The sequence below is a fragment of the Diaphorina citri genome, unplaced genomic scaffold, assembly GCF_000475195.1.
Source record: "Diaphorina citri unplaced genomic scaffold, Diaci psyllid genome assembly version 1.1 scaffold2535, whole genome shotgun sequence".
Classification (NCBI taxonomy): Eukaryota; Metazoa; Arthropoda; class Insecta; order Hemiptera; family Psyllidae; genus Diaphorina; species Diaphorina citri.
In genome coordinates, this window is record NW_007379955.1 from 11,917 (window position 1) to 24,251 (window position 12,335).

Consider the following 12,335-nt stretch of genomic DNA (forward strand, 5'->3'; position numbering starts at 1 on the left):
GACAAAATAAAAAGAACTAAAAAGGGATAAGTTCTAACAGAGCAACTTTGACCACTAAATAAAAATTAGATTTTTTCTTGGACATGATACTGGATGAATTTCTGTATGTTATAGTTATAATGCAGGCTCTTCTTGATCCTTTGTGTGCGTGTCCATTTTGGTTTATTTTTTTTTACTATTATTTTGATGCCTGAACAAACAAAAAGAAATAGAATAGATATAGAATATACCCTGCTTATACTCGCCAGAAATGAGTCTGAAAAGTCCCTTTACTCCCGCAGTCCTAAAGCAAGGTCTCATGTATTTGGTACAATATTTTCAAAAATAAATACAATTAATAGACCCTGCTTTAAATTAAAAAAAAAGAAGAAAAAAATATATGTACCTATATAAAAACTAAAGCTGAAAAAGGGAGCAAAAGAGGGTGTGTTAGGAGTCCATTTTCATTCTAACAATCACTCTATGTCCCTTAGGAAAGTGTAATGTAAAGGTCAGAAAACTGCTTCTCTTTGGAGGCGGCTCAATTGAGCACTCCACAGAACCTACAACGAGCAAGTCAAAATTAAAGTGCTGGCTAAATCAAACACCTAAACACTTTCAAATGGAAATATTAACTCACTCTAAATTATTTTTTGAAATACTGCCACCTGGTGGACCTAATTTACAGCTTGTTTTTAGCAGATGAATAGGCAACAAATAACAAGTGGGCGGTACCTACTTTTTAGTTATCGACTCTTAATCACAATAAACAGAGCACAGGTAGTTTAGTTACGTATTCGCAAGTCCCAAGACCAATGATAACAAGATAAGCGTAGAAACGGAAAGTATTCAACCTGTGTTTTTCAAGGAATTTGAACTTTAAACTAGTGTGGATTTGAACTGTGGAAAACACTTTTATGACGGTTTTATCACATTTTACGGTTTTTCACAGACTTTTTTCGTTTTGGAGATAAGAAAAGTTGATAAGGATTTGTTTACAACTTTAGTTTTGGGTTTCTCCCGCTAGGATCGTTGTGCAGAGATGCAACGTTGTCAGATTGCAAGGGAAAATCGTAGAAAAAGAGGGAATTATCGTACACAATTTGGGGATTACCGTACAAAAATGTACGATATTTCACAAAGTAAAATCAAAACAACATAAGCATAACCTTTAAAATTTTGAAATTTGAATTTTCCTTTTCTTTAGATTCAGTTTTTCCCCCAGTTTTCCATCCAATTTTCTTTTGGCTTTCTCAGTATGCACCAAAAATGCCTCTAACACTATGCTAAAGCTTCACCTACGACCATTTCCTTAAAGTGGGCCGAACATCTTACAATGAGTGACCAAAGCAATTTGGTGACCAACGGTGAAAAAACCGCAGTTCAAATATCCAAAATCAAGCTCAAAGAAGGGACTTCCCTGTATGAAGGAAAAATCATTCTGTTCTATCATGTAGAATTTAATTCGTCCAAAAAGAAGACCAAGCAACTGAAGGCAAAAGATGCGGGTGTCCTCGGAAAGATTTTGGTCAAGGAAGGTGATGTTGTGCAACCAGGGTAAGTGTCCGAGTGAAGTGTTTAGGTTCAGTTTTGAATTTCTGATTCCAAGCTGACCATTTAGTGGCAAGAGTAAAAAACCAACTTTTTTGACTGTTTTTGGTGACTTCTCACACATTATGCCACATAAAACTACTTGAAAAAGTTTTTACACTCAACAGAACTGTTGGGCCTTTTCTACACTCAATAGAATAGGTAGGCAGTACAAGTGTGTCTGTATGCATTGGACTGGTTGCAGCATTTTTAGTACAACAATGGCAGGGGGAACAAAATTGCATTAATTATTCAGAAGCCTCTACAACGAAAAAGAAAGTTGTGTTTATTGCAACCCTATAATAATACTGGTCACTGCCCAAATTATGAAAACTTCTCTTTATGTTTAACCTAACCACACAGTAACACTGGTCACTGCTCATTTGTGACAGCACCTTTTGTAATAATTTTTGATTGATATGACTTCTGAACAAGTATTGATCATTTATTATTTGATTGCAGGGAGGGCTTGTACACATATAAAAGTGGATGCTCTCATTCTACAGTAATGAATGACCTCTGTGCCGAGTGTGGTTTTGACTTGCAAAAAGAAGACAAGAGATGTTCCACCGAGGCCTCAATACCTATGGTACACTCTATTCCCAGCCTAAAAGTCAGCAAAGAAGTAAGTATATAATTTGAAAATTATTTAGCTGTTGGACATTAAACAGGGAGTAGACCAGCTTATTTTGGCTGGGGGACTTTAAACAGGGAGTATACCAGCCTGAAATTTCCCTTGCTAAGGAAATAGCAAAGGTTGAGTGCAAAGGGCATCCACTCCTAAAAAAAAAATTATAGCCAAAAAACCAAATGTCAGCCCAAAGCAATTACTCTAATTGGGGTTGATTGGGAGGGTAACAAAAAATGCTGACCCCATCTGTACGTGGGAAAAGACAAAGATGAAAATCTTAATATACTTTCTGTGCTTTGTACTCTTCTAGCAAGCACAAATCTTGGGCAGAGCAGATGAAACCCGTCTAATCAAGGATCGGAAACTGGTTCTCCTCGTTGATTTGGATCAAACTCTAATTCACACCACCAACGATAACATTCCTCCCAACATTAAGGTGAGTAAAGGCACCTTCTGGTCTTATATTTTATATGCTTAACACAATTGAAATTCCTGTAGCTAGACACTGCAGACAAAAAAAAAAAAAAAAAGTACAACCTACCATAAGCTCAAAGAAAAGACCATATTAAGTAACCTATTCCCATTTGTATTGCCTTTTTGATTCTATGGTCAATAACAAACTGTCTCAGGCTTCTCACAAGTGTTAAAGTTCTAAAAATAATAATAACAATTCTTGGTTCTTTTTGGTTGTCCCTCTTCATTTTCCTCTTACTCTTCTCCCCTCCATAGGACATTCACCATTTCCAGCTAAACGGAGCCCGTTCCCCCTGGTATCACACTCGGCTTCGCCCCGGAACACACCAATTCCTTGCCTCCATCAGCCAATGGTTCGAACTGCACATCTGTACGTTTGGGTCGCGCAACTACGCTCACCAGATTGCGCACTTCCTAGATCGGCAGCGCAAATATTTCAGTCATAGGATTCTGTCCCGGGACGAGTGTTTTGATGCACACTCGAAAACGGCCAACCTCAAGTGAGTACTGGGGTTAAACCGCAAAGTAAACCTTTTTAAAACTCCTCCTACTCCTTCCTTTATTGGGGGAATAATGACCCTATAAAAGAAATGGTATGGTTGTGGATTTTGTCCCGGGACGAGTGTTTTGATGCACACTCGAAAACGGCCAACCTCAAGTGAGTACTGGGGTTAAACCGCAAAGTAAACCTGTTTGAAACTCCTCCTACTCCTTCCTTTATTGGGGGAATAATGGCCCTATAAAAGAAATGGTATGGTTGGGGACCTTAAACAGTTAGCAGACAAGTGTCTTGCTGTGGGATTATAAATAGGGATCAGAGCAGCCAAACCCTAACCAGCCTGGTTAGCTGGAGGTTACAAAGGCTTTATTAGGCTTCAAAAGAAAAGCACAAGTGCTCATGATGGTTTACTGCGTTTTGGTATGGGCCAGGTATACTTTCCTAGGGACCATCAACCCCCCTCGGTGCAGATAAACCCCTATAACTACATAGAAAGAAAATATTCCGATCACACATCACATTTTGGACTGTATTGGGTCTTTATTGGTCTTTTACTCTTTTGCTGAATGAGTTCTACTGTTTAGGTACTGACCCATAGTGTTATTTTTTTTTTTTCTCTACAGAGCATTATTTCCATGCGGTGATAACATGGTGTGTATCATAGACGACAGAGAGGACGTTTGGAACTATGCGTTGAATCTGATCCATGTTAAGCCATATCACTTCTTCCGTCATACGGGGGATATCAATGCACCGCCCGGACTTAGGAAGGAGGACAATGATGACTCAGAGGGGTATACGTGTGCTCAGCTTGCCAAAGGTAAGGGTATTGATTTTTTTTTTTTCTGGTAAGTGTCTGGAAGACACTCCCCAATACACACCCACCAAGACTGAAGAGCTCGAGTACACACCTAAACCTATGGATGTTGAATATGTACCACCAGGTAAGAGATATTAAGCAGTGCAATGGTCCTAAACAAAAATGGACGCGGCACAAAAAATTAACATAATAATGAGATTTTTAAAAAAAAGTGTTTCACCACCTTCGCATTTCGCAGCAATGAAGCGTGTCGTAGCATGCCAAAAGATTGGTTAACTTTGTACGGATTTACGAATGCCCATCCCGTTGTATGTCTCTCATTCTTATCTTATCTTATCATTCTCATCAGACGGACGATAAGGGACAATACTTCTCCTGTTTGGTCAACAGGAGAAGTATTGTCCCTTATTGCCCATTGCTGGGTCAACAGGAAAACACCAAAAATTAACCTGTTGAAATATTTACAATCGAAATACGAGTGCTTTTTTTTCAAACTGTTGGATTCAAACACAGAACCTCGTCCCGAAATCGAAGAAAGAAGGAAGACAGGATAGGAGAAAGCCAGCCGTTCCGAGAACGAACATTATCCCACCAGGATAAAATCCTCCCCGGGCGGGAATCGAACTCGCGGCCTAGCGCTTACAAGGCAGACGCACTACCAACCAAGCTAACCAGGCTGGAAGGGAATAGAAAAGAAATATTTTATTTTATTAATATCGAAGAGATGACAATAGGAGACAGCCAGCCATAAAGTATACCATACCATAAAGTTACCATAAAGTTCGTCCCAGGCGGGAACCGAACCCGCGATCTAGAGCTTGCCCAGGTGTACTACCCTCCAAGCTAACTTAGCTGGCATATGATTGATTGATCGATTGATTGGTTGGTTGGTTGATATCCTGTCTTCCTTCTCTCTTCGATTTCGGGACGATAAGACCATAGTAGTTACAGTTCCCTCTGTCAAACCTCTTAAAAAAAAAGTTCTTAAGTAGTGCTTTATTTAGACTCTTGGAACTTTATTTAGCTCAGAACAAGATCTCCCATTAAGCTGATAACACACGACTTGTTAAAACAAATTGAAAAGGAAAGGATAAGGGGACACACACATGGCTTCCTTTGTTTTACATTTTTGTTTCTTTCACTTGTAAAAAATGCGAAGCTTGCTAAAAAAAAAATTCCCGTAAGGCCTTCTTTTCCACCTAACGTTAATGCCGCCCTACTGGCGTGTCCACTTGCAGCTGTTGGCGGCCAAACTCGGGACGATGCCAAGTCCGCCAAATCCTACTCCAAATATTTCCGCCAATTGTGGGTGAAGAAGAAGGTTCGTAAAACGGCCCCTAACGCTTGCATTTATTTCTGAGGTGGTGATGGGAATAATGTCCACTTGTTGATTATAATTTTATTACTGTTGCAAAATTGTCATTACAATTTTAAAGTTTAAAGAATAATGGAGCTGTTGGCGGCCAAACTCGGGACGACGCCAAGTCCGCCAAATCCTACGCCAAATATTTCCGCCAATTGTGGGTGAAGAAGAAGGTTCGTAAAACGGTCCCTAACGCTTGCATTTATTTCTGAGGTGGTGATGGGAATAATGTCCACTTGATGATTATAATTTTATTACTGTTGTCATTACAATTTTAAAGTTTAAAGAATAATGGAATTCATCGTCCCGAAATCGAAGAGACAAGGAGGACAGGATAGGAGAAAGCCAGCCGTTCCGAGAACGAACCTTACCTGTTTTGGATAAAGTTTGAGCGGGAATCGAACCCGCGACCTAGCGCCTTATAAGCGCGGTCTAGGTATATTCTATTGTCTATTCTATTCTATTCTATTGATGATATTTTTTTGTCTATAGGATCTTCAAATTCTTCCAAACACTCCGATTCAGAATATGTACCATCAGTAACCAGTCAACAAGATGATATCGTATATATACCTTCCTCTACTCTTATTACTAAAGACGAATTAGCCTATGTACCAACGAGGACAAAAGACGAAAGTACGGAATATGTACCAACTGTGACCAAAATGGATGTTGAATATGTACCGACTAGTACGAAAAAAGAAGACATGGAATTGAAATATGTACCTTCAAGTACGGAATATGTACCAGAAAGTACAAAAAAAGACGAAATGGAATTGAAGTATGTACCATCAAGTACGGAATATGTACCAGAAAGTACAAGAAAAGACGAAATGGAATTGAAGTATGTACCATCAAGTACTGAATATGTACCTTCTAGTACTATTCGAAATGCACTTTCTAGTACCAAAAAAGATGAAGACTTAGATTACGTACCATCTAGTACTAGTGGAAAAGTACTTTCTAGTACAAATAACGATGGTTTAGAATATGTACCGACTAGTACGAATAAGAGTGAGAAAATGGAATATGTACCAACAAGTACTGAATATGTACCATCTAGTGCCAAAAAAGAGGATGAATTGGAGTACGTACCGTCTAGTACTAAAAGCGATAATAAATTAGAATATGTACCTTCTAGTACCAAAAAAGGTGATGAAAATTTGGAATATGTACCATCCAGTACCAAAAAAGTTGACTTAGAATATGTACCTTCCAGTACTATTAAAGATGATAAATTAGAATATATACCTTCCAGTACAAATAAAGTGGACGAAGTGGAATTGAAGTATGTACCATCAAGCAAGACAGAAGAATTGGAGTATGTACCATCTAGTACAAATAAAGGTGACAGCTTGGAATATGTGCCGTCCGAATCTTCAGCAAAAACGGCAGAGAGTTCTGAAGATGTTTATGTTCCATCAAAAGCGTCGCTGCTTGAAGAGTAAGTAGCCATTTTTATATGGAGTTATTATTTTTGTACAAATAAAGGTGACAGCTTGGAATATGTGCCGTCCGAATCTTCAGCAAAAACGGCAGAGAGTTCTGAAGATGTTTATGTTCCGTCGAAAGCTTCGCTGCTTGAAGAGTAAGTAGCCATTTTTATATGGAGTTATTGTTTTTCATGACTGCTTGTCAGAGCACCTTCACAGAATTGGCTGTGCTGACTCCCCAATATGCCAATTATGCTCACATCAATCACCCATGAATGCAGCACACTTAATTACTTGCCCTGTCGTGGAAGCCAGCAATGATATTGTAGGAAAATATTGGGACGCGCGTAGGAAAATGACATAATAATCAAAGGATTGCATTAGTAAACAACAACATTATTTTTCATAAATTGTTTGAATTATTCTGACCAAAACTGGACAGTCGTGTTTTGTTTTGAATGAGGGAACTGTTGAATTTGGATAAAAATAATAATTAATTAAAGATCGATTCCTACGTTTTAAAGCGAGAGAGAGAGAGAGAGAGAAAAAAAGTTGTGAAAAATCCAATTTTAGCATATTATGTTGTGATGTCAGTAAATAAGGTTTATTTTTAAATCGATTTATAACCAAACCTGACCAGACATAAGAACACCTGGTAATACATACATACTTGGTTCGATTGTTCCAGATATGTCCCTCCAGTCCCCAGTGGTAAGTGTCTGGAAGACACTCCCCAATACACACCCACCAAGACTGATGAGCTCGAGTACACACCTAAACCTATGGATGTTGAATATATACCACCAGGTAAGAGATATTAAGCAGTGCAATGGTCCTAAACAAAAATGGACGCGGCACAAAAGATTAACATAATAATAAGATTTAAAAAAAAAGTGTTTCACCACCTTCGCATTTCGCAGCAATGTGTCGTAGCATGCCAAAAGATGGGTTAACTTTGTACGGATTTACGAATGCCCATCCCGTAGTATGTCTCTCATCAGACGGACGATAAGGGACAATACTTCTCCTGTTTGGTCAACAGGAGAAGTATTGTCCCTTATCGCCCATTGCTGGGTCAACAGGAAAACACCAAAAATTAACCTGTTGAAATATTTACAATCGAAATACGAGTGCTTTTATTTTTATTATTTTTTTTTCAACTGTTGGATTCAAACACAGAACCTTCTGCATGGCAACCAAGCGCGTAACTACTGGGTTAACCGTCTCCCTTTGATTTGATTTCCAGGAATTCGAAAACCCTAACCAGCCTGGTTAGCTGGAGGTTACAAAGGCTTTATTAGGCTTCAAAAGAAAAGCACAAGTGCTCATGATGGTTTACTGCATTTTGGTATGGGCCAGGTATACTTTCCTAGGGACCATCAACCCCCCTCGGTGCAGATAAACCCCTATAACTACATAAAAAGAAAATATTCCGATCACACATCACATTTTGGACTGTATTGGGTCTTTATTGGTCTCTTACTCTTTTGCTGAATTAGTTCTACTGTTTAGGTACTGACCCATAGTGTTATTTTTTTTTCTCTGCAGAGCATTATTTCCATGCGGTGACAACATGGTGTGTATCATAGACGACAGAGAGGACGTTTGGAACTATGCGTTGAATCTGATCCATGTTAAGCCGTACCACTTCTTCCGTCATACGGGGGACATCAATGCACCAAGGAATTCGAGATTCCATCGGCTATGTGCCCACAAGTATAACCGAAGACAACCCAGATATTGAAATGGGCGAAAACACCGCTGACAACTCAACCAGCAGTACAAAGTCACAAAACGACCCTAACAACCGGAGTTCAAACAAGAGAACAAAAAACAGCAATACCGATGGAAATGCCAAAAATGACAAACTCACCAATGGGAAACATACACACGGAACCTACAATGAATGCACAGACACTGCAAACAAATGGGCGAAAACACCGCTGACAACTCAACCAGCAGTACAAAGTCACAAAACGACCCTAACAACCGGAGTTCAAACAAGAGAACAAAAGACAGCAATAACGATGGAAATGCAAAAAATGACAAACTCACCAATGGGAAACATACACACGGAAGCCACAATGAAGGCACAGACACTGCAAACGGCGAAAGAACAAAAAATGGCGCTGCCAAAAGTGGAAAAACAAAAGGCAGCGCTAAAGATGGCACAAAAAATGGTGGTACGAAAGCCAAAAGTGCCAAAAATGGGAGTGCTTCTGAAGAAATTACAAAAAAAGACAGTGTTATCAGTGAAAATACCGAGTTAGATAAAAAGGAAAGCCAAGATGACCTTATTGAAGTAGAAGAAGTAGATGACTACCTGCTATACTTGGAAGAAATCCTCAAACACATCCATGAGAAATTCTATACCAGTTTGGATCAAATGAAAGGTAAGATCAATGTATACGTAATGTAAGATGGAGGAAAAATTTAAATGTCTTTACAGCGTTTTCTTCTAAATTTATAATAATTTAAATGTTTTCTTTTAGATTTCTAAGAATATAAATGTATTTACAGAGTTTTCCAAGACTTTAAATGTCTTTAATTTGGTTTTATTATAGTTTTCTGAGAATTTAAATGTTTTTACACTTTACAGTCGTTTTTTAGGGCTTTTTTCTAAGAATCTAAATATGCATTATTATTGTATTTGGTAAAACTTTGCGGTGTTTTCTTCTAGTTTTCTGAGAATTTAAATATGTTGTTTGCTTCCTCTATTTTTTGTTTCCTCTCGTTGTCTAGACGGAACGTTGCCTGATCTCAAGTGTATTATTCCCGCTATGCGAAGCACTGTGCTGTCCGCATGTCACCTTGTATTTAGCGGAGTGGTACCGAGTAAGATGCGACTGGAGGATAATAAGGCGTACAGTGTTGCCAGATCGCTCGGGGCGGAGGTGAGCGATCAGATCGTGACGGCAACAACGCATTTGGTCGCAGTTCGAACGGGTAAGTGAGGAATTTATGCTTAGCTCTATTTTTAATGTGCTTCTGAATGAATTGTTATAGTAAAAAAAAAACATCTACTTACCAATTTAGTGATTGATTGATTAATTAATCTATGATAAATTAACAAGTGGTCTTAGGAGAGAAAACCGACCATTCCCTAACTACCTCGGTGGTACGGTGGTGTAGTGGTCAAGGCGCTCGCCTGGTAACAGCCGAGGTATGGAATTTTATCCTCAATATAATTTGAGAATTTGACCACAATAATAGTAATAGCCTACTGCTGGAGTAAAGCGACTTTTCAGTCCGATGCGAGCAGTATAAATAAGCACTATTATTCTTTAAGAATGAAGGAATGAACACTGGCACAAGAAAAAGCAGAAACAACCATAGAGTTAACAATTCCGTGGTCCTTTGAGGCCGAAACGGACAAAAAAAGTAATGTATTTATGACATTTTTGGAGTTATTTCATTAGATTTTTTTTTCAAGGAATTTAGAATTTTGCAAATTTTATATTTTATCAAGTTTCTCACTGATTTATTTCATTTCAAATTTGTTTCCAGGCACGGCCAAAGTGAACGAAGCTAAGAGACGTAAGAACATTCGTATTGTAACTTTGGACTGGCTGTGGATGTGTGCTGAACGATGGGAACGAGTGGACGAGAGGTGCGTATTAGTGTTAGTAGGCGCCCACCAGCAAGGTTTTCATCAGAAACATTGGTTCTCAACAATCCAGAAATGCTTTTGCAACAATCCAGTAATCCACCAGCAACGTTTTCATCAGAAACATTGGTTCTCAACAGTCCAGAAATGTTTTTGCAACAATCCAGTAATCCACCAGCAACGTTTTCATCAGAAACATTGGTTCTCAACAATCCAGAAATGTCTTTGCAACAATCCAGTAATGTCTTTACTCTCCAGAACTCCAAGACCTTGTTTAGACTGCGAGAGTAAAGGGACTTTTCAGTCCTATGCTGGTAGTATAAACAAGGTATATTCTATTCTATTCTATTTACTGGACTAAGGTTGGGAGATTTTTTTTATTTCGTGTTGATTGGACAAAGATTGGTAGTCTTCTTTAAAGTTGGCTCCCCAGGGCGCCAACTTTATAATCTTCAATAAGAACCCCCTTCTTGTGATACATCATATCAAAGACCTTAAAAAAATGGTTCTTTGGTACAAGTTTGAGCTCGATCCAACAACCAGGGCCAGAGTTATGGCCTATTCAACTTTTTCCCCTTTTTTTTTTTTTTTTTTTTTTTTTTTTTTTTTTTGTGTGTGTGTGTGTGTGTTTCACCGCCGTTTTTATTTCGTAGAAATGAAACAACTGCTTTGACTCGTGTGGTCTGTGTCGTAGCATTCCCATGTCTTAGGTAATATGTCCCTCATGAGATGGGCAAGAAGAGACAAAATACTTCCCCATTTTAAGTGCTGGGTTAAAACGAGAACACCAGAAGGTAAACTGTTGAAATCGAGTACCAATGGAGGAGTTGCAATTGGGAAAATATTTTTAATGAAAGGTCGATTCCTACGTACAATGTTGTGAAAAATCCAAATCTGAGGTCGAAACTCCGAAAAAGTAACTTTAAAAGGTCGAAAATTAAATTTTTAATTGTCGTTCTAATGAAAAAGCTCACCTAATCGAGTACCAATGGAGGAGTTGCAATTGGGAAAATATTTTTAATAAAAGGTCGATTCCTAAATCCTCTTTCAAACCACTTGGAACCATTTTGAATACTATCAATGCGCAGTTCACTGAGGCGATAATCAGGACCGGGACTAGACGCAGAGGAATTCGAGATTCCATCGGCTATGTGCCCACAAGTATAACCGAAGACAACCCAGACATTGAAATGGGCGAAAACACCGCTGACAACCCAACCAGCAGTACAAAGTCACAAAATGACCCTAACAACCGTAGTTCAAACAAGAGAACAAAAAACAGCAATACCGATGGAAATGCCAAAAATGACAAACTCGCCAATGGGAAACATACACACGGAACCCACAATGAAAGCACAGACACTGCAAACGGCGAAAGTACAAAAAATGGCGCTGCCAAAAGTGGAAAAACAAAAGGCAGCGCTAAAGATGGCACAAAAAATGGTGGTAAGAAAGCCAAAAGTGCCAAAAATGGGAGTGCTTCTGAGGAAATTACAAAAAATATGATGCCGTTTATTTCATTCCTTAATTCCCAGCCGTTTCTGAGATATAAGCGTGGTTCGCAAATCACGAACCACCCTGTATATATAATCTTGTTTTCTTTTCTTTTTTTTTTTCAATCCAACAGGGGTTTCAATCAAACAAGCCAACACCAAATCATCTCAATCCAACAAAGATCGGAAAGAGAAAGAGAAAAGTGAAAACCCGGATAGAGATGATAAAGAAAACAGAAATGAAACTGAAGAAAAGACTGATGAAACAGAGAGTGAAACACTTGCGGAGACTAGGTAAGTATTGGTTTTTTTCGAGATGGGTGTATCATGTGTATCATTGTTTTTTTATTTATTTTTTTTTAATTATTATTTTTTATAGGTATCTCCTACCTATAGGCTCGAGGGGGGGGGGGGGGGGGGGGGGGGCGAGAAAGGGCGCCTCTCAT

The 12,335-nt window shown here is 38.7% G+C and overlaps 1 protein-coding gene across 1 annotated transcript in view; it reads left to right on the plus strand.

Moving 5' to 3' along the window:
- Positions 1–1,159: 1,159 nt before the first annotated feature.
- The window catches only part of LOC103519102, a 15,818-nt gene continuing 4,642 nt past the window's right edge, over positions 1,160–12,335 (plus strand). Inside the window, exons 1-15 of the mRNA XM_026830705.1 lie at positions 1,160–1,536; positions 2,032–2,194; positions 2,511–2,636; positions 2,930–3,174; positions 3,797–3,993; positions 4,037–4,117; positions 5,849–6,703; positions 6,848–6,944; positions 7,478–7,596; positions 8,473–8,534; positions 8,717–9,182; positions 9,532–9,735; positions 10,297–10,677; positions 11,579–11,842; positions 12,024–12,183. Coding sequence (XP_026686506.1) covers positions 1,316–1,536; positions 2,032–2,194; positions 2,511–2,636; positions 2,930–3,174; positions 3,797–3,993; positions 4,037–4,117; positions 5,849–6,703; positions 6,848–6,944; positions 7,478–7,596; positions 8,473–8,534; positions 8,717–9,182; positions 9,532–9,735; positions 10,297–10,677; positions 11,579–11,842; positions 12,024–12,183 — 3,641 coding nt within the window. The 5' untranslated portion in view covers positions 1,160–1,315. The remainder of the gene's footprint in view (positions 1,537–2,031; positions 2,195–2,510; positions 2,637–2,929; positions 3,175–3,796; positions 3,994–4,036; positions 4,118–5,848; positions 6,704–6,847; positions 6,945–7,477; positions 7,597–8,472; positions 8,535–8,716; positions 9,183–9,531; positions 9,736–10,296; positions 10,678–11,578; positions 11,843–12,023; positions 12,184–12,335) is intronic.